Source organism: Pleurodeles waltl, chromosome 1_2, assembly GCF_031143425.1.
Source record: "Pleurodeles waltl isolate 20211129_DDA chromosome 1_2, aPleWal1.hap1.20221129, whole genome shotgun sequence".
NCBI classification, from domain to species: Eukaryota; Metazoa; Chordata; class Amphibia; order Caudata; family Salamandridae; genus Pleurodeles; species Pleurodeles waltl.
In genome coordinates this window covers 931,404,762-931,430,795 of record NC_090437.1, presented here as the reverse complement: position 1 = coordinate 931,430,795, position 26,034 = coordinate 931,404,762, and the positions used below count along the sequence as shown (strand labels likewise).

The 26,034-nt window shown below is 43.7% G+C and overlaps 1 protein-coding gene across 5 annotated transcripts in view; it reads left to right on the top strand.

Moving 5' to 3' along the window:
- The window catches only part of ZDHHC2 (zinc finger DHHC-type palmitoyltransferase 2), a 735,003-nt gene that overhangs the window by 250,171 nt on the left and 458,798 nt on the right, over positions 1-26,034 (top strand). For all 5 annotated transcript variants that reach the window (XM_069200622.1, XM_069200616.1, XM_069200600.1 and 2 more), the window contains exon 5: positions 7,126-7,195. In XM_069200622.1, coding sequence (XP_069056723.1) covers positions 7,126-7,195 — 70 coding nt within the window. The remainder of the gene's footprint in view (positions 1-7,125; positions 7,196-26,034) is intronic.

Genomic DNA, 26,034 nt, shown 5'->3' with positions numbered 1-26,034 from the left:
GTATCCACCTGCATGGGTTCCCCTTCGATGTCTCTAGCAGGAGTGCGAGGTTCCTCGGAACGCTGCAGGTATGCACGTGAGCTACTTGGCTGGGCAAACCCTCTACTCCTTTTCTTTTCCGATCTCCGTTCCTGAAGACGATATTCGATGGACAGTGCTTGATCCATCAGGCCACGAAGATCTTCCGCTCTGGTAGAATGCACTAGTTCATCCTTTATTTCTTCTTTGAGTCCTCTACGAAATAATGTTACCAGAGTACGTTCCACCCAAGTGGTCTCTGCCGCCAGCTGACGAAAACGGGTTATATATTGCAGGACGTCTTGGGAGCCTTGTTGGATGTCGCACAAGGCTTCTTCAGCGGAGGCTTCCAATCCAGGACGGCTAAACATCTGTTTGAAGCGACTCACAAAGGCGGAATAGTCTGACAATACAGGGTCGTTGGAGGACACCATCGGGGTTGCCCAGGCCAAGGCTGGACCGGATAAGGCACTGATAAGATAACCCACCTTGGTCCTGTCGTGGGAGAATTGAGTAGGTCGGAAGGCGAAATACACCGTTAAAGCATCCAAGAACTCGCGAAGCTTGGTTGGTTCACCAGAGAAACAAGGGGTAGAAGCGGAGATTGTCGGAACATCACTGGTGCGGAGGGCCAAAGCCTGTCGTAACGCAGCATTTTCATTACGTAGTTGTTGCAATTCCTGGGCTTGTTGCTGAATCGTGGTCAACAGAGATTGCTCCGGATCTGCAGCAGCCGCCACTGTATTATCCATGGTGTTTGAGGACGTCGGAATGGTTTGGCGCTGCAATCTGTCACGACTCACGTGCTGCTTGCGCCTGGAATTTGCAGATCTGGTGGCGTGAATCTTCAATGTTCGGCTTTGGCCCAAAAAGGGGCGACTCTTTCTGGTAGCCACGGTGCTGTAGGCAATGGAGACACCAAGAACAGACCGTGCCCTTCAGAAAGTAGCGCCAGAGGGAAAAAACCCCTTAAAAAGGGGAAAAAACCTCCAAACAGGAAGACTCCTGGAGAAAAACAAGAACAAACAAACAGGAATCCAAAAGGAGCAAAAATCAGAAAACACAGAATGCTGAATCCAAAACCAAAAGGCAAGGAAATCAGGAGCGAAGACACTAACTGAGCAGAAAGTGTTGCAGCGCAAAGAAAGAGGAAAAACACAGCCCTTATATACCAAAAAACAGGAAGTGACCCACAGGAAGTAAAAGGACACCATCTTAGATAGGGAAACAATACATAGAACAGAATAGTAGAGGAACCATAGAGAATAGGGAACAAGGAATGCTGGGAAAGCACAGGAATCTGGGAAGGAGGAAAAAACATAAAGAAAGGCACACAACAGACTGCAAAAAGAAGAAAGGACAAAGAAAACGAAGAAAAACAGGTAAAAGGGTTCAGAGACCCCTGGGACAGTGAAAGGCAGAAGGAAGAACGAGGCCCCAAGCAAATCTGGGGCCTCGAAACGCGCAGGAGAGGCTGGGGGCGCGCCGCGTCTTAATAACGCGGTGCGCGGTGCGGCGCGACAGTGGGTGATGTGTGGGGTGGTGTGTGTAGTGATAAGTGGGGTGCTATTTACTGGTGTGTTGTGTGAGGTGCGTGGAAGTAATGTGGGTGATGGTATTGTGTGCCTGTGGATACTTGGTAGTTGTTTGTAGTGTCTCTCTCTGGCCTCCTCTCGGTACTTGTGGTCGTAGGGGTTTGTGGGTGATGTGGGTGTGTGATTTATATTGTATTGGGTGTGTGAGAGTGGTGTGTGTATGTGTATCAGGTGTGTGTATTTTGAATTGTCCAATGTGGTAGTGTTTTGTAAATGTGTGTGTATTTTGAGCGCAGCGGTGTGTACCGCCAATGGAATACCGTGGTTGAAAACCGCTGCGTGGATTCGTGTTTCGTGATAGTGTGGGCGTATTTCTGTTGGCGTGACGGTGGAGGTTTTGTTTTCGCCAGTTTATCACTGACCTTTGGTGTGGCGGACTTGTGTGGGTGTCTGAATTTTGGCGGATTCCGTGCTGTGGGTCATAATAGCTGTGGCGGAATTCCACGGCCGCGGCGGTGTGTTGGCGGTCTTCTGCACGGCAGTAAGCGGCATTTACCGCCAATGTTGTAATGAGGGCCTATTTTTCTAAAGAAGAGCGCAAGGATTAGATCACACATAAACGTGTTCAGAGAGAGGATGATGTCTGGGTGACAGGAGAAGGGAAGGTCATTCTGCCATATCGTCTACTGACTCAGATGGCTAGATACTATCATGGTCAAGCACATATAGGAAGATATGCAATGGTTCGAAGTTTTAAGCAACACTGGTTTAAACCCAAATTTAGACAAGTTGCCGAAGCAGCTTGCCATAGATGCATCGTTTGTCAGCAGATGAATGTTGGCAAAGAGACATTAGTCAATATGGGGCATATTGGTATGGCAGGAGGACCATTTAGCAGAATGCAAATGGATTTCCTTGAGATGCCTGCATGTGCTGGTTTGAAATATGTGTTGCTGATTGTGTGCATTTTCAGTCATTGGATTGAAGCTTACCCTACAAGGAGAAATGATAGTCTCACAGTAACAAAATTACTACTTAGAGAGTTAATTCCACGTTTTGGTTTCCCGGTCTCTTTGGGATCAGATAGAGGAAGCCACTTCAACAATGAAGTGATAAAGTTGCTATGTTCAGCTTTAAACCCCATTGTAGTTACCCCCCCATAAGCTTCAGGACTTGTGGGGCAGATGAATGGAACTCCAAAGTCAGGACTGGCAAAGATATGTGCATCCACATACTAGAAATGGCCAGATGCATTGCCATTGGTTCTAATGTCAATGAGATGTACTCCTGACAAGAAAACAGGATTGTCGCCCCATGAAATCCTCATGGGTAGAGCTATGAGACTAACAGCAGTACCTGCAAATGCTCTTATAAATATTACAGATGATGTGGTGTTAGACTATTGCAAAGGCCTAGCTGATGTGGTTCGATTTTTTTCTCATCAGGTGGAAGCAACCAAACTTCAACAATCGCAAGGCCAAGGATACACTCTGAAGGCTGGTGATTGGGCCTTCATTCATAAGCATGTGAGAAAGTCGTGCTTGGAGCCAAGGTGGAAAGGACCCTTACCAGGTGATATATTAATTACAACCACAGCTGTGAAGTGTGCAGGACTTGCAAACTGGGCGCATGCCAGCCACACTCGGATGGTGGACAATCCAACAGAGCAAGAAGAAGAGCTGTTGAGATTACCTGCAGCTAAACATATTCCAGGGCAAGAGAGAGAAGGAGAAGAACTGGAGATTGTACTTGGAAACGTTCAAATTGAGTTACCTTCTCCTGTATCAGACAAAGTGGAGAGTATCCTGGAAGAAGAAGGTGAATCATCCACGAACAGAGTGATAAAAGAACCGGTCCAAGGAGAACAAGAGAGAGTACCAATCGAGAGAAACACTGCTCAGAGGAGGGTGTTCTCAGAAGCAGCTGGTCTGATGAACCAGACTGAACAAGTGACTGACCCCAATGGAAAGGGAGGTGAGACAGATCCAAGTCAAGAGGGTTTGCCTTCTCCTGAACCAGTTCCTGGAACGTTGAAGGAGAAGAGTTCAAGTTCAATTCTGAAAAGAGTGTTACAAGAAGGCCTTTGAAAGGTGACAACTGGCCAGAGAAGAGCTCAGAAGCAGGGAAGACAAACTTGGTTCCACCAATTCAAGAAGAAATCAAATTAAACAAAGGAGATGATCTCAGTGAAGAAGAAGCTGGTAGTAGTCACAGAGTGAAAAGGAAGAGAGTTGGAAATCATACATATTCTGGCCCAGAATGGGCACATGTAACTACAAATGAATGGCAAGAAGAGTTTTTGAACTTTTGTTTTGATAGATACATTCCGAGTTAAAATTGTGGTACATGAAGAGAAAAGGGAAAAACTGATGCTGAATTTATGAGAAATTAAATGAAAAGACTTTGATGAAGTCGTACCTAAAAAGACTTTGATAACCTGACTTGACAAGTTGCTGAACTGATGTGACAATTCTTTACTGAATTTTGACAAGAAGAATCCTAATAGTCTGAATGAACTGTTGAAAAAAAACACAAAAATTAGAAGGAATTGAAGATTGAAGTTGAAAGTTGATTATTTTAGAAAATTTTGTCTTTTGCTTTTGTTTTGTTTTGACTTTTACTGCATAGCCATCATTTTGTTTAATTCTACTTTTTTGATTCTTTACACACCATGGGAAACTTTGGTAATCAGCACACTAAAAATAGACTTTGTAAATGTATAGGTATTGGTTTGGCAATCGTTTGTGTAATAATATGTTTGTTGTTGATTGTGAGTGTGATTGTTTTTTTTAGATGAATGGAGCCAACCATACAATGGAAGCACAACTGATAGTTCTTTAGAGTCTACTACTACTCTTTCAGCAATATATAGGTGTAAAATAGATGATAAATACTAACACAAAGAGAAAGAACTTTCTTCTAATATCTTCTATTGCTTATTGCATGAGTATGTTGATGTAATGGATACGAAAGATATTTATGTCTCGATGTAGGTGCCAGCCTCTGTTGAGGAGGGAATTGCTTATCATAGTTTACCGTTTACTTATGCTATAAATTGTAGTCTTTTACTAACATGATTCTATGACCAGGAATATATTCAATATTTATTTTCTAATCATGATGTAGTATTTTCCTATGCTCCTATAAATAGATATTTAAGTAGAATAGCGAAGGAAAATGACATCGTTTTAGTAAGGGGTTTCTTTTATCCTACATTAACTTTTGGAACTGATTTTGCTCATCACAATAACCTCACCTGTCTACTTTCAACTGTTGAAAAGAAGTTTTTAGATAACACAGAAGACAGGAGAAAAGCAATCAAAGCTAAGATAGATAAGGGAGTAGTTCACCGTAGACCTGGGATTGATCGTGCCTACGCTGGCATCACTAAACAAGGGAAGTTAGCATTAGATGCACAACATGTAGGGAAGCTTTGTACTTATAGGCCACACAGTTACTTTGATAGAATATATGTAGGTACGAGTGAATGTAGACATGTGTTTTTGTTTCAGAGTAAATGGAATTTTATGCCAAATGGTCAGGATCCTCCAGTGCCTGGAGTATATTATATTTGTGGGAATAATGCTTATTATCATCTTCTTAGAGGATGATATGGCACATGTTATTTAGGAATAGTCTTTCCAAAAATGTACCAGCTGGAAGACTTAAGTAAGTTTCCCAAATTGACTGAAATTCAAACAAATTCTAAACCATTACCCTTACCTATATTCCTGTTCCTGTCCTGATGTGGGTGCCTGATGTTGCTGTCCCACTGACGAAGTAGAAGTTGTTGCTGTTTTTCGTAGAGTTTTGGCAAATGTATAAATGTGAATTGGTATTTGTCTTTTGTTTTTCAGTTACCAGCTGTAAATGCTTATTTACTGCTGCTTATTTTTAATTTTGATAGCACCATTGCTAAATTTTTTCTAAATTTGTGTTACTAAAACTTTTACATGAAACTCAACATGTCAATGCTAATTGATGGTTAGTGAGGCGTACTCACATGCTCATGAATTGTCTTTGATATTTTCTTATCTTATCATTATTCAGATTATTCAATTTCTCTTGCTCAGATTCTGTTGCCATGGATTTGTGTTATAATCATTGAGATCATTTGTCTTTTTGCGTTGATTAAACTTAGATATATTCGCGTTCGAATCAGCCTTTATTGTTTCTCTATATGTATCATTTGTGTTTGAGAATTATTTTTGTGACCTTAGCGTTGTTAATATAGGGAAATAAATTATTAATTTCTTAATAAACTGGTGTGGTTATTGAGGTTGAAGTGATTATCATATGTTATATGTAATATTTATGACGTATTACGAATGACATTTATTCAAACCAGATTTGTTTTGGTTCATCGACCTAGTGCGTGAAATCCACTATTCATCGTAGGTGACAAAAAATGTAGCTAGGGTTTCTTTGCATTAACAGCAGCTGCAAACATAACAGCGGGTGTTCTGGAAAACAGAAATGCAATGCCATTAGTGAAGAAAGTCCTGCTATTGTAATAAGGAGTTTATTAACTACAACGCATGCGTATTCTGTAGAAGCCTCTTGTTGCTCCATAACCTTCCCAGCAGCCACAAGACCTCTCCATAAAGCTGAAACATAGATATCAGATGTCAGCCAACATAACTGGTGGATGATACAGAACATCTCTTCTTGTTATATCAGTTATGATTCGACGGAGCCAGTAGAGAGCTCACAGGGACCTGGCTCCCTTGTGCATGCTGCTGTACACTCAGACGCCAAATAAGTTACGCATTTTACGTAGAAAGTCTTCCCTGAGCTGGAGAATTTTGCTTCTGTGGTGTTTCTCAAAATGCAAATTGAGTGGCAATACTTGCACATGTTGGCAAACCCACAAAACGCAGATTCCTCACCCCTGCCTCAGGCAATAAATGTTATCTTGGCATTCATTATTTTGTTATGTGTTGCCCTGTACAAAAGCAAATGATGATGCGGAGGTTCTCCCATCCTGAAAGCTGTAGCAACCTGAGATGTACAAGCACGAAAAAAGTAAAACAGGATCTGCAAGAAGAAATCAGATGAGGATAGAGTCCCTGGAAGGTGGAAATCAGTTCAGCCTTATACCATTTACTCATAGACAGTGCCAAAATGTTACAAAATATTTAGCATAGTGACTATAAATCTAAATTAATATTGCTGATGAGAATCTCCGTCGGGCTGCACCCTTTTCTCTTGAAAACTCCTCACCCACATCAACAGCTATGTGCCGTCTTACAATACATTTCTTCCTTGAATTTTTTTGGTGTCTTACATTTCATTAATTAATTTATTTGTGAGCAGGAAGCTTTGAGCGAAAGAGCTGAACAAATCTCTTTCATTATAAAGTTATTCACATAGCGACATTAAAACGTTGCTTGTTCGTTTCTGGGGAATAACATGAGGGCATTTTGCGCTAGGAATTGATTTAAGACAATCTCAATACATTTATATAGGAGTGTGTAGAAAATGTGTGTTTGGGATCTGGTACAGCCTTTGTGTGATGTGAAAGGGCTGAAATAGAACTAAGACTAACCCAGGATATTGTCTGTGTCCTCAGCAATCAGATACTGCGACAGATGCCTGCTCGTGAAGCCAGACCGGTGTCATCATTGTTCTGTCTGCGATAAGTAAGAAAACTTCATTTTCTAGTGTTCATGACATATTTCTTATTGATCTAGATGGTGTGCATATTGACCCTTTTATTTTATTTTTTTTAATTATAAAAAATTGTTTACATTATTGTGCCTGAAGAATGTGACTTTTTAAGAAATATGATTTCTATAATTACACCGTTTCAGGAAAGGCACAGGTCATTTTCAAATGTCAGCAGCTCCTAACATCAGAAACTGAGACGTTTAATAAAAAAAAAACTTTATTAGTCTTCCTCCCTTGGAAGGGAATGTACATTCTTCCGTTGCTTGTAGTCCATATCCATGCATTCAGTGTAAGTACTGGAGAATGCTATATGGTGCAGGTTAATTGAGTATGGCGTGATGACTCATTACCAAAGCAACCAAGGTAGTATTGAAAAGGCGCTTTTGTGGATTGAAGGCTCTTCTATCCGCTGGGTGGGAATTGTAAGGGCATAAATATAGTGGCCATTTAATGTATGGTCGTTCCGCGGCAGAAGCTTGCGTGTAAACAAGGCTTGTATGGACAGGCCAGGTCTTCTACCAGTGCCCATGATCAGTGTTGGAGATCTGGATATTTCAACTGGTGCTTTCTTTAAATACTGAATGATTCCCTGAGGGTAACGTCAATGCACATTTCCACAATCAACTGTGACTGCTCTGTCCTTAACCAACACTGGTAGAGCCATATTACCATGTGAGCCCTATGGCAACAGAATCCTTGTCTCGGGGAAGATCTTTCTAGTGGAGGCTTTGGAAGTTACTTAGTGACTACTCATACAAGCAGAAATATTGATGGTTGCTCATCTGAGGTAACATCACAAAACAAAATAAAATGATGGACGGAGTGTTGAAACTTTTCAAACACTCACCCCCAGTAACAGATCTGGATTGAATCCATCTTTATTTTGCTCGCCACGTCACCCTAGTTTGAACCCAGCCATTTGCAAATCAGTCTTGACCCTGTTCCCGATGAGAACAGTCCAGCCTGAACTGCTAGGCCAGGTCCTCCCTGGACAGGAAACAAGCATCCTGGGACTGGTTTCTGGGTATCACCCTTCATCAGCCAGGCTAGCTTGAATCCAGTGGTGCAGCGAGCAAGGGACCCACGTCTGGGCATACCCCTGCCACTTAGGGCGCACAAAGCAACATCACAAAACAAAATAAAATCATGGACGGAGTGTTGAAACTTTTCAAACACTCACCCCCAGTCACAGATCTGGGTTTAATACATCTTTATTTTTCTCGCCACGTCACCCCAGTTTAGACCCAGCCATTTGCAAGTCAGTCTTGACCCTGTTCCCGATGAGAACAGTCCAGCCTGAACTGCTAGGCCAGGTCCTGCCTGGACAGAAAACAAGCATCCTGGGACTGGTTTCTGGGTATCACCCTTCATCAGCCTGGCTAGCTTGAATCCAGTGGCGCAGCGAGCAAAGAGACCCACGTCTGGGCATACCCCTGCCACTTAGGGCGCACACAGCAACATCACAAAACAAATTAAAATGATGGACGGAGTGTTGAAACTTTTCAAACACTCACCCCCAGTCACAGATCTGAGTTTAATCCATCTTTATTTTGCTCGCCGCGTCACCCCAGTTTGGACCCAGCCATTTGCAAATCAGTCTTGACCCTGTTCCCAATGAGAACAGTCCAGCCTGAACTGCTAGGCCAGGTACTCCCTGGACAGGAAACAAGCATCCTGGGACTGGTTTCTGGGTATCACCCTTCATCAGCCAGGCTAGCTTGAATCCAGTGACGCAGCGAGCAAGGGACCCACGTCTGGGCATACCCCTGCCACTTAGGGCGCACAAAGCAACATCACAAAACAAAATAAAATGATGGACGGAGTGTTGAAACTTTTCAAACACTCACCCCCAGTCACAGTTCTGGGTTTAATCCATCTTTATTTTGCTCGCCACGTCACCCCAGTTTGGACCCGTACATCATTCCTTTTGTGTTGCTCATCTGAGGTGACAAAGGGTCCCAAAAAGATATGTACTGGACAAACAATAACACAGTGAATACATGTATTGCAAGCTAGGTGTGCAGAAGACAGATGATGGATGGTTGATGTCAGTCGTTGTGAGTTAGTTGGAAAACAGCATTGTAGTTCTGTCCTGAGTTGTAACAAACCAATGTGGGAATGAGGAATAGGAGCAGCTGATAGGGCTTGTTGATTGATTTCTATTAATGAAGACAAAGAAGAGGAAGAGGTTGCAGTACTGCCTGAACCATCACTAACCATGCTAAGCATGTTTGTGTACAACATTACTTCTTGCAAGGTGTTGTGAAACATCTGCAAGGTTTGTGGCTATTGAAGTATGTTAGTTATCACTTACTGTTGTCCCAGAACAAGACTTTTAACAAGGTCCTCTTTAATTGGTAAAATGAAGGGTTGTGATAGTACATGAACGAGAAGGCTCCCCCCGCGACTGATATAGCCTCTCCATTGCCAGCATTTCTAGAAAGTAAACCTCAAGAGAATAATAATGTTATAGTCCACACAGAAGGGAGCACTGCCATCTGCAGTGGGTACAAGAAGCACATGACAAAGTGAAAAACAATATTTGGGGTCATAAACGCATGTATCAGGCAGGCATGCACTAGCAGTATGGCCAGCAGTGGAGGTGATGAAAATCAGAGAAATTAATGCATGACTGTTACGACAGTGATGCTTTTGATGTGACGTTGATGATGCATGATAAATATATTTATGTTGGATGCTGCTGTGGTATGGTCTTGGGAAGGATTTCTGGCATGGTACTCTGAGAGAGCTGACAGAGTTTTTTGAGAGACTGTGGAAGTACCATAGGAACTGCTAACACATCCCTTTATGATAATTTATTACACATCAGTACTCGTTTTAGGCCAATGAATCTTATGACCCAGTTGAGAGACACCTTAGGACGAGATAGCTAATCAATATGTCAATCAATATGTCAATAATGTCACCAATATTTATTACAACAATGCATTTCACTTTAGTCACAGACATCAATCAATTCAAGACACCACCATTACCTGGCAGTCATGAATAAGCACACCAGTTTAGTAGAATTTTATGAGTTTTATTCCCTATTAATTACAACTCTAAGAGCAAGTGTGTTAATCTCAAAACCAAAAAACAAAATAGCATAGTCACAATATGGCAACTCTGATAAGATTTCATTAAGGCAAGAATCATAAACATCAAAACATAACACAGCGTGAACATAGATCAATTTTAGCAGAAGGTCGTTAACGCGTCGGTTCAACAAAGCATAGATTCAGTCGTTTGTCTATTTGCGTCAGTTTAGTGAACACCTGTCCTAACCACTGATTAGCATTGGCATGTTGGCTTCATGCAAAACAATTTAGAACACCAATTTGGAAAACATCTAGCTATGGTCTCTGTCAAAAGTAAGCAGTTGGTACCTAGAAAGGAAAAGCAAACAGACAATCACAAGTTCATTGTCATAGTTACCCTCCAAGGTTTGTGTCAGCACTCAGGTTCAGTCTTCGTCTTCAGGACATCGGTTGATTCGCCATCAGTCAAAACTCAGCTCTGGGGCAAAAAGGGCCACTTCCCTCATAAGGAGGCACAGTGTAAAATGGGCAATCTAAGAAAGGATGGTTAATTAAAACCATATAAGTCACCAAACATAGTGACAGAGTTTCTGGATAAAATCAATAGCATTCCCTAACACCTCTCTAGGCTCCCTGTGTCATGGGTTTTTATCCCTTTTTCATTGTACATTCCCCCAAAATCTAATTGGCTAAGGGGTTGCACCCCACTATCTCTACCCAATTACCTCTGAATTAGCTCATCAAATTTGTCACCCCACAACAGTTCACAGACAGTTTATTGGTCTATATGATTGACGTCTTCAGAGGTAGCACGTCCGGTATGATTTCATCCTTCTGTAATTCTTTGCACATCTTTTGGTCAGTAGCTCCATTGTCTTCACCGGTTTAAACGACCTTGTACATTATATTAATCTACACTGTTGCATTTTGGCTAAACATTTCTACAAGCAATATGAATTTCATGAGAACGGATCCACTATAGTTACATTCAGCTTCTAGTTTGAAGAAAACAAGAGGTCATGTCCTTTTGCGAGTCAGCACACTGCACGTTTAAAAAAAACACATTTAATATGAGAGCCAGGCAGCTAAGCTTCGGCTCATGCTAACTTAAGGCCTACAAGATTTATTTAGCATAACTTTAATAACATAACATAATCAATTAGCACAAAACCATTCCTTAATACAAATATTCATAGGCATTAGTCATTTTCACGTTTAGCAAAACAGGTTAATAAGGTTTCTATGGAGCATTATTGCACTCTATTTCATAAACATTTCATGTTAATATAGATTCTATAAGCTACGCTCTCTCAAAACCATTCGAAATGGGATCAGGTGGTGAGTTACTTTAACCAAAGGTCTCAAGTGGTTTATATTTCGCATGCATTGAAGTGCCAGAAATGTATGTATGCATAATTCTGATGCTCTGTGAAACATCTATGAAGCACTTGCTCCTGCAGTTATACTCTGCTTGCCTAATTCGCTTTGACTATTTGTAGAATATGTGAATTAATTTCAAATACAGTGATTGGTGGTTTGTAATTATATTATATACACGAGATTGAAGCTGTACATCTTAATTTGTGAGCTGCCGAATTAAAATAATAAAATATGGAACGTACATGCATGGATTTTACAGGAAGATAATGAAAGGAACAAATAGGGTTAATGTCAACTGGTATGTGCAGTATAATTAAAGAGGACTGACTTAATAACAAAGAATCATCTAACTTATGATGTTATTCCATGTGTTGTTTTAAGGGAACAGAGGCCCCTAATTCACAATGAAATAGAAAATACACTTGGGCCAAAAAATAATGCCCTGGTGATCCTAAATTCACAGCTAAAATCACATTTATTATACAATATCAAAGTCAGAATAAATGCTCAGGGAAAAGCCCAGGTAGGGCAAACAAAACTTGTATCAAAACAAGCACAGGCAGAAAATTGTGGGGCGCAATAAACAAATCCAAGTCACAGCTTACCAAACACTGCTTGTCAAATTACTATCAAAATCCGGTGTCTGAGTGCTTATTGTTGACTACGTTTCGATCCTATGTACATAAAGGGATCATCATTAGCACAACTCATTACTTGCCTGTGATGAAGGTATGTAGTTCAACTAAAACCAATTAAATAACAAAAGAAAAAAAGAGAGACACTTTTTTGTGTGGCCACCCACAATAGTTTAGGAGTGAGAATGGTTTGGCCTTGACACTGAGACCCCAGCATGAAGGTCTCAAGTTCAAGTTTAAGCTTATTGTTTCAACCTAGCATATCTAGGCTACACAATATGTAAAAAAACATGATATCTTACATTATGAAATCATTCCAGAGCATAGAAAACATTCAAATACCCCCATTAAAAATGAATCAGAAAATGAGAGTTATACAACATACAGAATTCTAAATGGAAACCCCCCTAACAAGAGAAAGTGCAATTATATGGTTGCTTTGGTTATTTTTGAAATATTAACTACATCAAAGCCAACTTATGGCAACATCCCAGCAAGCATCTAGTGTTCATGTGGCATGCAATCCAGTATTATGTTAAAGATGCCGTTCTGTGTCTTCCAGGGTTTCCCTCCTGACACATAATACAATAAGTATAATCACTTTATTGCACTAGACCAGATCATTCCTGACTAAGATGACATAAAAAAACAGATAAAACCCGTGCAGTTTTAAAGTGCTTCGCCCAGCCCTGCCATTTATGGCCAGAAGTGCTAGTACGTGGGCCTTAGATGACCCTTTGCGCACAATGATAGGGATGAGAACTTGTTCAAGTTTTAAGTGCTTTTTACAAACTTCTTACTATTTGAGACAAAAATTGGTAGTGAGTCGGCTTTGAGCAACTCCTAGGTCAATGAATCATCATGAAACATAATGTTACCTTGTGTCGCACCAGTCTCCTGTTGGGTTATGCCTGTATTTAAACTTTACAACTTAAAACATAATCATGTACATACATAAGGGCAACATAGACGGGTTGGCTTTGGGGATACCAATGGGGATACAAATACCTTTACTTGCCTGGCACAATTAAATAAAAAAAATTGTTGTCCCTTCCAATGTCCACGGCTATTTCATAAGTGCATTTAGGCAACAGTACGATGCAATCGGGTAGGCTGGTGTTTGGGTTGCGATTCCACTGTAGCCTACTGGTGTTGTTGCCTAGTTATTCTCCAGGCAACCTAAACATATGTGGATACTTGGATAACAACTTGCTCCAAGTCTATGCGCATACACAGAGACAAAGCATCCTTGCAGCTTCCTATCAAATATGCTATAAAGAGTGGGCGGATATATTTTTTTCTGATCCCAGGTGAAAAAGTGCTTGGTAATACAAAGTTCATTGCAGACTCCACCCCTCTAGGACACATCTACAGTTAGATGAGCTAGACCCACCTTTGTACCACGACCTGATGAACTCTTTGACTAGCAAGTTACCTAACCTGAATTTAACATACAATGACCTATTGAATGATTTTGTCTATGGATGATTCAAAGAAGGAGAGAGAGTTAAGTGTTCGGAACGGCTCTAGCTTCCGATCTGGCTGTTTAGTGGGCACATAATTCCAGAGCCTTTCCTTCACAAATTGACCAGTTCCTTTCGTCATTTTATCTGGTTTGGTCCAACATTCAGAACATCCTATGGTCTGCAGAACCCTGGCCACATGACTGTACCAGGGTAGTTTCATTTGTTTGGTGAGAAACCAGACCTATTGCATGATGGTCAAATAAGATTGCAGATCAGGTTTGTCCATACCTTTATCCAGTATAGAATTAGACAAAGTGCTACTTGCTGCTCAATACATCGAATATCCAGCTAGTGCCATAAAGCATCCATTGGGGTTCCAGGACCAAGTGTGAGGAGACAACGCAAAAAGCGATTCTCTGCTTTAACTAGCCCTTTCACATGTTTCTACCCCCCAAACCTCTGCTCCTTACAAGCCTGCAGCAAGAGTCTGTGCTCTGTCGGCTTCAAGGGGAGGGCCGATCAGCCAATCCCACTGGCTTCTGTCAAAACCAAGCATCCTACCAGCATATTGGCTCAGTGACACCTCGCCCTTGATCGATTGCAGACACCTGGACAACTTGGAGTTGAATCTCATTCCTAAATAGTCATAGTGGTCCAAAGATTTTGAAGGAGCTCATCAGTTTAACACTCCATTTGCTAATCATGAACGTTCTGTTTTATGTTTTAATCTTCAGGTCCTTTTTTGTTCAGTAAGACTCTCTCTAGTGCTCTATGCATGGCCAGCTTGGTGTGGGACAAATAGACTGCATCATCAGTGAAGAGCAAGATTGCAATTTTATTGCCCCTGCTGACTGGAACATCGAGGTTTAAGGCTCCTAAGAAATTAACAACATAGTTCATAAAGATGTTCAATAATGCTGGGCCCAGCACACACCCTTGTCTGACCCCAACGTTTATCTTAAAGCCCTTCTCCGTTTTGACCATACCTGACTGACGAGATGTTGTTACTATAGAGCTCTTTGATAGCTGCCAATAGTTTTGCTGTGCGGCCATACTTTATTTATGTTTGCCAGTGAAGATTACGCTTAACAGAGTGAAAGGCTGTTGCTAAATCTATGAATGTCAGATACAGCTTGGATTACTGGTATACTTCAATCAAATATTAAATAATTGCTTGACCTGGTCAATTGTTCCTTGCCCTCTCGGGAACTCAGCTTGGGTAGTATTGACTACCTTGTTCTCACTTAGCCATTCATCTAGGCGAGTATGCAATAGTTTGGCATATATCTTTCCTGCTACATCCAACAGGGAAATAGGACAATAGTTGGTTGGGGCAATACGTGGGCCTTTCTTGTGCAACAGTACAATTACTGCAGACTTCCAAGGTGCTGGGACTCTCTCCTGGTACCAGATTGCATTATACACAGTAGTCAGTACAGATGCCCAATGATTGATCTCTGCTCTGTACATCTTAGCCCTAATCCTGTCGGGCCTGGTGCCTTGTTTGGTTTCTTGCTGAGGATAGCCAATCATACCTCCCTCTTGCAGAATTCCCTTTCTGTTATTTCGCCCTCTGACTTCATTTAAGGTGGGCTACTTTAAATCTGTTCTGCTGAATGGATATGAGTCTGACGTTCTTCCTTCCGCAGCACGGGGCCCTTGAGACCCGGGATAGCCTGGGTTGGACGCATACAGAGGGTGAAAAAATGGTTGAATCCGGTCCAGGATGTAATTACATTTTCCAGCTGCCTGGCAGTCCCTCGTGCTCCCCACTGTACTAGCTCCCAGTATTGCCTAGTGTTTTTCTGACCAATGGCTTCCATGGGAGCCTTCCAGGCCTTTTCATTGATTTGACTTTCCTTGATCTTAACGAGGCTCTTTTATTTCTGCCTTAACTCTTTTAGCTGTCGTTCCCCATCAGGAGTAAAATGCCTTGATTTCAACGCCAGTGAGAGTTCATGTTTTAACTTGCACACTCATCGTCAAACCACTCCACACTCCATTTAACATTACCATTGGCCCTGGTTCCACCAGCTTGTTGCTGAGCAATCTGCCTGTCACAAGTTAATTAGGGTCTCAAAACTATGAATGATCTATGGGTAATTTAGGTTCCCATACTCCTTGTAATCTCTAGATGCCTTTTCCACAGGAATGTGTACTCTGTCAGAATATAAATCTGCATTTGAATGCCCACACCTAGCGATTGATTTTCTGTTGATTGACACTTGCAGGTCATTTTTCCAGAGCTCAGAGATGCAGTTAATTACCAATTGATTCCCCAGTGGAATTTGTAGGCAGGCTATCAACAGATTATGATCGCCCTTGATTCGTTGCTCAATTACAAAATCAGCGACCAACTACCAGGATTCCAGGTTGATCAAAATGTAATCTATCAGATTTATATGACTCCCCACTTGATAGGTGTGGTGAGCTGGCGTATCAGAGGGCATGGCTCCATTTAGAGATCAAAGATCATGGTTGAGCGCAAGGGTCTCCCTGTATGTTTGAAGAATTGGAGGCACTTATCACTTCTTATGTTCTTCCTATTTCTTCTCATTCGTCTCATTATTGGTTATAATTTATTCTTCCTTCCCCCTCCTCTTTCCCCACGTCCCCACTTCTTTTCTCTCTTTTTTTTCTTCGTTTGTTATTTCATAGGTTTTCATAGGTTTTAGTTGAAGTTCGAACCTTCATTTCAAATTACGTGCTTATTTTGATACAGGGTGGTTTTTTGCCCTACAGGGGCTTTCCCCTGAAAATGTATTCTGAATTTGATATTATATAATAAATGTGATTCAACTGCGAATGTAAGATCACCTGGGCATTAATGTTTTAGTCCCAGTGTATTTTCTATTTCATTGTCAGTTAGGGACCTCTGTTTCCTTAAAAATATATAATTACCCTTGGTACCTACGTATCCTTGGGTTCCCTTGTGTTTTGTAATAGTTATTCCATGTGTGACACACATAGAGAAAGTAAGCATTTATGTTTATTGTTCGGAAGAAACAGAGATTAAACAGTGAATTTAAAGATACGTTGGCTCTGGGGATGTTTTACTGTACAAAAATGTCTGGAATGGTAGCTGCAAATAGATACATATTTTTCTTATAGGAGCACAGATTGAAAAGCCGTCACTTGAACAAGAAAAGAGTTTAGCCTCTATCTAGTTAGTAAGTGTGCTTGTGCTCCTTGCCAGAGAAAAATTAAAAGGTGTGTGTTGCCTCTTAAGGTTCTAATATTCAGCATTTGGGGACATTTAATATAGCACATGCCATCAAAATAAGGTTCAGTTGCGGTTCTGGGGCTGCATGGTTTGTCATCCAGGGGCAAGAGGTGCAATGGTAACCAAGGTTATTGAAAGAAAATAATTTACCAGAAGCGGTATCCCACAGTGCAACTGAAACCCCAACTGCATCGGCAGAAATGTTTTAAACAACAAGGAATATACATTAAGAAAGAACCTAGAAAATTACCAGTATCAAACCAGCATGCAGAAGCTATTGAGTTATAGATTCTAAAATGATATTGTCAATTCTGTAAATTCTCACTGTAGCAAAATTTATGCTGCCAAACGGTACTCACAGCCGAAAAATTAATTTAATACATGTAGAAAATATCCCACAAGGCAAATAAAGTGATAGAAGTCTTGAACACATCTATTGAGAACATCCGACTTTCTATTTCACCAACAAGGGCACACTTTCTTCATCCACATACTGATTTAGTAAGGATGAAATTAAATAAATCTGAGCGATATAAATATATGACCTATTGTCAATTTCTCAACTAATGGGGCATCTAAAGAAGGTAGTATTTCCCAAATTAGATTAATTTAATGGGAATATTAACAAGTATTGGCAAAGCCAATAAGTCTTGCCTATACAAGACCTATTGGCTTTGGCAATGTGTTTTGCCATGTTGTACACCGTTGTGGCTGCTCTTCAGCATGGCTAACAGTTAGTGGCTTGGAGTGGCAGAGTGGAGTGGGGAGTAGAGTGTTGTAGAGTGGATTTGTTGGAATGTTGTAGTGTGGAGTAGGATGCGTAGAGTGTTGTAGAGTTGAGTAGAGGGGAGTAGAGGTCAGTGATTTAGTGGCAGATAGTATTGTGGAGTGGGGTGGAATAGGGTTGAGTGGATTGAGGTGGGTTGGTGTCGGGTAAACTGAACTGGGATGTGGTGGGGTGGATTGGAATAGAGTGGGTGGGTTGGAGTAGAGTGTGATAGATTGGAGTGATTGGGGTGGAGTGGAGTGGAGTTGGATGGAATGGAGTGGGGTGGATTGGACTGGAGTGGGGTAGGGTGGTTTGACATGGGGTAGGTGGATTGTATTGGGGCATGGTGGGATGCAGAGGAATGGATAGGATTGGAGTGGGATGGGATGGGGTGGATTGGGTTGGGGTAGGGTGTTTTGGATTCGAATTGGGTGGATTGGAGTGTGGTGGGGTGGAGGGATTTGATTGGAGTGTGATGGACTGAACTGGGATGGGGTGGGGTGGATTGTATTGGGGTGGATAGTAGTGGGTGGAATGGAGTGGAGTGGGTTGAATTGAGTGGGGTGAGTTGGGAGTGAGGTAGGCTGGATGGATTGGATTGGAGTGTGGTGTACTGAACTGGGATGGGGTGGGGTGGATTGAATTGGGGAAGAGTGGGGTGGAACGGAATAGAGTGAGGTGGATTGGAGCTGAATGGGATGGACCTGGCTCTTCGACTGATCCTCATCTCCCCCCCCCCTTTTTCCTTCCCCAGCACCAGTGCCTTGAGACCCTCACGGGTGAATAGCCACGCTCTACAAATCCCTGATTGATTGAATAGAGTGTGGTGAAATGGAGTGAGTGGATTGAAATGGGGTGCGGTGGATTGAGGCAGACTGGAGGGGTGGATTGGATTGGGTGGCCTGGGGTGTGATGGATTGGGTTGGGTTAATCGTATAGGGGTGTATTGGAGTGAGGTGGATTGGATTGAGGTGAGGGGGATTGGATGGATTGAGTGGAGTGGATTGGATTGAGTGCAGTGGATTAGGTTGGTGTGGATTTGATATAGGTTGGGTGGATTGGGGTGGATTAAATTGAAGTGGGGTGGGTGGATTTGAGTGGGGTGGGGTGGGGTAAAGTAGAGTGGGGTGGGTTGTATTGGAGTGGGGTAGATTGGATTGGACTGGAGAGTGGTGGGTTGGATTGGAGTGGGATCGAGTGGATTCACTGGATTGGAGTGCAGTGGACTGGACTGGAGTGGGCTGGATAGGATTGGAGTGGGGTGGATTTGATTGGAGTGGGGTGGGGTGGATTGGGGTGGGGTGGATGGATTGAGTGGGATGTGCTGGATGGGTTGGTGTAGGGTAAACTGAACTGTGATGGGATGGGGTGGATTGGAATAGAGTGGGTGGACTGGAGTAGAGTGCAGTTGATTGGAGTGAGGGGTAGATTGATTTGGGATATGGTAGGGTGGAATGAAATGGAGTGGAGTGGATTGACATGGGGTGGGGTGGATTGGGGTGTGGTGGGATGCAGTAGAATGGATTGGATTGAGTGGGATGGAGTAGACTGGGGTGGGGGGGTGTTGGATTCGATTGGAGTGGATTGGTGTATGGCGGGTTGGAGGGATCGTGATTGGAGTGGAGTGAACTGGGATGGGGTGAGGTGGATTGTAGTGGAGCGAAGTGGATTGAATTGGGTGGGATTGATTAGAGTGGGGTGGGCTGGATGACTTGGATTGGAGTGTGATGGACTGAACTGGGATGAGGTGGGGTGGATTGGATTGGGGAAGTGTCGGGTGGATTGGAATAGAGTGAGATGGATTGGAGTGGAGTGGGGTAGACTGGAATGGGGTGAAGTGGAGTGGATTAAAATGGGGTGGGGTTGATTGGATTGGAGCAGACTGGAGGGGTGGATTGGATTGGGTGGGTTCGGGTGTATTGGACTGGAGTGGGGTGGGCTTGATTGCAGTGGATCAGATTGGGGTGGATCGGATACATGTGGGTGGATTAAATCAAATCAAATCAAATCATTAACATTTATAAAGCGCGCTACTCACCCGTGCGGGTCTCAAGGCGCTAGGGGAAAAAGGGGGGGGTTATCGCTGTTCGAACAGCCAGGTCTTTAGGAGTCTCCGGAAAGCGGAGTGGTCCTGGGTGGTCCTGAGGCTGGTGGGGAGGGAGTTCCAGGTCTTGGCCGCCAGGAAGGAGAAAGATCTCCCACCCGCCGTGGAGCGGCGGATGCGAGGGACAGCAGCGAGTGCGAGGCCAGAGGAGCGGAGGAGGCGGGTGGGGACGTAGAAGCTGAGGCGTCTGTTGAGGTATTCCGGTCCCTTGTCGTAGAGGGCTTTGTGTGCGTGGGTGAGAAGTCGGAAGGTGATCCTTTTGCTGACAGGGAGCCAATGCAGGTGTCTCAGGTGTGCGGAGATGTGGCTGCTGCGGGGTATGTCGAGGATGAGGCGGGCCGAGGCGTTTTGAATGCGTTGCAGGCGATTTTGGAGTTTGGCTGTGGTCCCGGCGTAGAGGGTGTTGCCGTAGTCCAGGCGGCTCGTGACGAGGGCGTGGGTCACGGTTTTTCTGGTGTCGGCGGGGATCCAGCGGAAGATCTTGCGGAGCATGCGGAGGGTGAGGAAGCAGGCGGAGGACACGGCGTTGACTTGCTTGGTCATGGTGAGAAGAGGGTCCAAGATGAAGCCGAGGTTGCGGGCGTGGTCTGTGGGGGTCGGTGCGGTGCCGAGGGCCGTGGGCCACCAGGAGTCGTCCCAGGCGGACTGGGTGTTGCCGAGGATGAGGACTTCCGTTTTTTCAGAGTTCAGCTTTAGGCGGCTGAGCCTCATCCAATCTGCGACGTCCTTCATACCTTCTTGTAGGTTGGTCTTGGCGCTGGCAGGGTCCTTGGTGAGGGAGAGTATAAGTTGGGTGTCGTCGGCGTAGGAGGTGATGATGATGTCGTGCTTGCGTACGATGTTGGCGAGGGGGCTCATGTAGACATTGAAGAGTGTCGGGCTGAGTGATGAGCCTTGGGGTACGCCGCAGATGATCTCGGTGGGTTCTGAGCGAAACGGAGGGAGGTAAACTCTTTGGGAACGGTTTGAGAGGAAGGAGGCGATCCAGTCCAGGGCTTGGCCTTGGATCCCGGTGGAGCGGAGGCGGGTGATTAGGGTGCGGTGACAGACGGTGTCAATGGCAGCCGAGAGGTCGAGCAGAATGAGGGCGACTATTTCACCGTTGTCCATCAGGGTTCTGATGTCGTCAGTGACTGAGATGAGGGCGGTTTCAGTGCTGTGGTTGGTTCGGAATCCGGTTTGTGAGGGGTCGAGCAGGTTGTTGTCTTCCAGGAAGGTGGTCAGCTGTTTGTTGACAGTCTTCTCTATTACTTTGGCTGGGAAAGGCAGAAGAGAGATGGGGCGGAAGTTTTTTAGGTCGCTCGGGTCAGCCGTAGGTTTCTTTAGTAGGGCGTTGACTTCGGCGTGTTTCCAGCATTCAGGGAAGGTAGCAGAAGAAAAAGAAGAGTTGATGACGGTCTGGAGGTGCGGGGCGATGATGTCGTCGGCTTTGTTAAAGATGAAGTGCGGGCAGGGGTCCGAAGGGGCGCCGGCGTGGATAGAGTTCATGATGGATTTGGTTTCTTCCGTGTTGATGTGGGACCAGTTGTTGAGGGTGATGGCCGTGGATGCCGGTTCGGTGGTGTATGGATGGGTCTGGTGTCCGAAGCTGTCGTGGAGGTCGCTAATCTTTAGATTAGAGTGAGGTGGATTGCATTATGTGAGTTTGATAGGATTGATTGGGGTGGATAGGATTGAGTAGGGTGGATTTGGGTGGGATGGATGGATTTGACTGAGTGCAGTGGAATGGGGTGGATTGGATAGGGGTTGGGTGGGGTGGATTGGATAGGGGTGGGGTGGGGTTGATTGGATTGGGGGATTGGCTTGGATTAGGGTGGGGATGATTGTAGTGGGGCGGGGTAAACTGGAGTGGATAAGATTGTGGTGGGTTGGAATTGAGTGGGTTGGGTTGGAGTGTGCTGGATTGGATTAGAATGGAGTGGATTGGATTGACGTGGGGTGGATTGGTGTTGGGGTGAATTGATTGTAGAGGGGTGGACTGGATTGAAGTGGGGTAGATTGTAGTGGTTTGAAGTGGGGTGGATTAGGCAGGAGTAGGGTAGATTGATCTGGAGTGGATTGGACTGGAGTGGGGTGAATTAAAGTGGATTGTACTGAAGTGGGGTGGACTGGGGTGGTGTGGGCGGACTGAATTGGAGTGAGGTGAGGTGGACTGGGTAGTGGTGGACTTGATTTGAGTGGGGTGGATTGTATTGAAGTGGGGTAGGTTGGAATGGAGTAGGATAGATTGGATTGGAGGGGGGTGGGATGGGATGGATTGGCATGGGGTGGGTTGGATTGAAGTGGGTGAGGTGGGTCGGACTGGAGTGGGGATATTAGACTGCAGTTGGGTTGATTGGATTTGAGTGGGGTCAATTGGACAGGAGTGAATTAGCATGGGGTGGGGTGGATTGGATCAGTTGAGGAGTATTGGATTGGAGTGGTGTGGTGTAGATTGGACTGGGCTGGTTTGGGGTGGATTGAATTGGTGTGGGATGGATTGGTATGGGGTGGACTGGATTGCAGTGGGGTGGATTGTGGTGGATTGGAGTAGGGTGAATTGGGATGGAGTGAGGTGGATTGAATTGGGTGAGGTGGATTGGATTGGAGTGGGGCAGATTGGATTGGACTGGGGCAGATTGTTTTGGATTGGAGTGGGTTGTTTGGGATTGGAGTGGGGTAGATTAGAGCTGGGCAGGTTGGAGTGGGGCAGCTTGTTTTGGATTAACATGGGGCAGATTGGAGAGGGGCAGACTGAATGGATTTAAGTGGGGCAGGTTGCTTTGGATTGAAGGACAGCAGACTGGAGTGGGGTAAATTGTTTTGGACTGGAGTGGGGCAGATTGAAGTGGGGAAGATTGTGTTGGATTGGAGTGGGACTGATTGTTTTGGATTAGAGTGGGGAGGATTAGAGTTGGACATATTGTTTTGGATTGGAGTGAGGCAGATTGTTTTTGATTGGAGTGGGGAGAATTAGAGTGGGGCAGAATGGAGTGGGGCAGATTGTATCAGGGTGGATTGGAGTTAGGTGGATTGGATTTGAGTGGGGTGGATTGGATTTGAGTGGAGTGGATTGGACTGGAGTGGGGTGGATTGGATTGGGTTGGGTTGGAGTGGTTTGGATTGGAGTGGGTGGATTGGGTTGGAGTGGTGTGGATTGGAGTGGAGTGGGGTCAATTGGGATGGAGTGGGGTGGATTGGGTTGGGGTGAGGTGAATTGGATTGGAGTGGGTTGTATTGCTTTTGATTGGAGTGGGGGAGACCGGAACGGGGCAGATCGCAGGGGGGCAGCGTAATTTAGAATGGAGTGGAGCAGATTCGGGTGGGACAGATTGTTTTTTGATTGGAGTGCGGAAGATGGGAGTGCAGCAGATTGGAGTGGGACAGATTGTTTTGGATTAAAGTGGGGCAGATTGGAGTGAGGTGGACTGGAGTGGGGCAGATTGTTTTGGATTGGAGTGTGGCAGATTGGAGTAGGACAAATTGTTTTGGATTGGAGTACAGCATATTGTAGTGGGGCAGATTGTTTTGGACTGGCACAGATTGGAGTCGGCAGATTGTTTTTGGATTGGAGTGGGACGTATTGTTTTGGATTGGAGTGGGGTAGATTGAAGTGGGGTAGATGGAAATGGGGCATATTGGTTTGGATTGGAGTGGGACATATTGTTTTGAATTGGAGTGTGGCAGATTTCTTTGGATTGGAGTGGGCAGAGTGCTTTGTATTAGAGTGGGGTAAATTTGAGAGGGGCAGATTAAATTGGGGTGGGTTGTGAGGATTGAAGTGGGGTGGGTAGGAGTGGATTGGATTGGGGAGAGTGGTTTGGATTCGAGTGTGTGGGGTGAATTTGTGTGGATTGTAGTGGAATGGATTGGAGTGGTGTTGATTGGAGTGTACTGTACGATTATGTGATGTGTTAAAGCTTAATTTCAGAAATTACACATAATAAAGAAACAATGTCGCTTTGCAATATTTAGAACAAGACAAATGTCACCTTGTGAGAAGAGTGCCCACGAGCAAAAACAAAAGAAAACATGAGTGGAAAATGAGAAAAAAACTACTTGGCAAAATAAAAGAAAGTTTGTTTTAAAAAATAAAACTTTGCAATTTTGTTTGTTCTGCTAGGCACATTTTTGCCAGTCACAAGCCTTCTGTTTGCAGGGCATTAGCACTTAAAAGTAACAAAATAGTACCTCAATCATATCAGAAGCAAAGGATGGGCACTGATGAATTTGAATCAATCAGTGCGTGGCCCCTGTTCCATAGAGAGGAACGGAAATGATGCTTGCCCTGCAGTGGTGAATTACAAAGCTGTAAAGAAGAGTGCCATGCAAGCCAGCAAATGGTAAGTGACAGGTGGGTTCCAAGCCCTTTACTGAGCACAACAGTCTCGCAAGTGAGACGCAAGCACTAGTGCATGCACTCACATGCTCAACCCTATAAAGGATATGGGTGGAAAAAACCACAAGTCCCAAGTTGACTGTTTACAGCTCACAGCACCATAGAACAGCATTCTAGCATTTTGCTGATGATATGTTTCATTATGTATTTGTTGTTATGCACTTAGATTATATTTTTATCTTTTCCAAGAATATATGACGACAACATGTGAAAGAGGTGTTGTCACGGTTCTGATCTAACAAATCTTATACTGAACTGGAAAATTATGAACTTCATCTTGCATTATTTGTGTTCTTGTTTTGTGCTGTAGCTTCCTGCTGTTCTCATATATCTGTCAAGACTCACTGAGAAAGGTTGCCCCTTTGACAAACTTTTGATAAGCTTGGCAAGAATTTTGCTGGTGTATATTATATATAAGTTAGCAATGACTTTTTCTGAAAGGGAAAGATGTAACAGTATTACAATAGCCAAATCAAATAAGGAAAACATATTGAGAGAAATTAATTTAAAATTGTAGAAGGGACAGAGTTCCCACAGACTGATTTATATGACAAGAAACATTCAGTTGCTTTTGGCACTTAAGGGGGCTTATCTCCATTAGTTTCACTATATTGAAAATAGATAATAATTTATTTTAGGTTGTTACAGGGATGTACGCTATTGCACGAGTGTGAAATGTGTAAATTAGGGACAACCCTATTGGATGCTTTGTTATTTCATATTTCTTGATTGCAGTCCAGCTAAAAAAAGGAAGGGCAAAGGAAATGCTCTAGCATGTCCCCCTTCTATCCAATAATTTCATTTAATTTTAATACTATTTCTCCATACCCTATTTTTCTGCTCGGAAGTGTATGCTTTCATTATATCTTCAACTATACCTTCCACAATATTCGCTTTTCCTTTTTTCCTTATGAGGAATTTCTAGGTATTTCTGTTTATCTAAAAAAAATAGCGAAAATGTTGAAACCTCTAAGCAAATAGGCTCAGCAGGAGCCACACCATAATGAAAATAGTCTGCCTCTAAAAATGTAAGCGTCAATAATATGTTGACTCTCTGATGTGAGATATCTTCCAGTCAGTGTAATCAGGGACACTTGAAACTGAGTGGGCACTCACCTAATAAAAAGCCACTGAATAGCTACTATAGTAACCTGTAGAGGACCTGGATGTTTGCCCCCTTCCTGACAGCCTGTTCTTCTTGTTTGGGTGGTGCTCTGACCCCTTCTTCCCCGACCCCCTCTCTCGGTCCTCTGACCAGGATTTTTAGCCCTGTCAGACCAGCATCGTCTCTGTCTCTCTTCTGTGGCTGCCTGTCTCCTGCTGTCTCCCGGTTTGTGCCTTCTGTCTTTTCTGTCCCCTCTCTTCATGCCTCACCCTCGCCTGTCTCCTGTCTCGTCGCACTAACTCTCTGCTGTCTCTCCTTTGATCCTCTTCTGCCCTAGGGCTCTCTTGCTCTTTGGTTCTTTTTGCTGTTTTGCACTTTTGCACGTTTTGCTCCTCTATTGTTTATACTATTTTGCTCTTCAGTTTTCTTGCTCTCCTGTGGTTTTTGCTCTCTTTTAATGTTTCTCTCGATTTTCTATGCCTTGCTTTGCTCTGCTTGATTTTCTTCTCTCCCTGTTCCAGCCTATTTACTTCCAGTGTGGCTAGGGCTGTTAGTCCCACCCACTGTTCTCTCATATTCCCTCCTCCTAGACTTTAAATGGTGGGCAAAGCACTAATGACAAACCCATCTGTGCCTCATCTGCGCTCAGCGGTAACACCCTTAGTCTGCCAACGTGGTAACATCGCTCAGGAAAAATCCTCCATACCCTC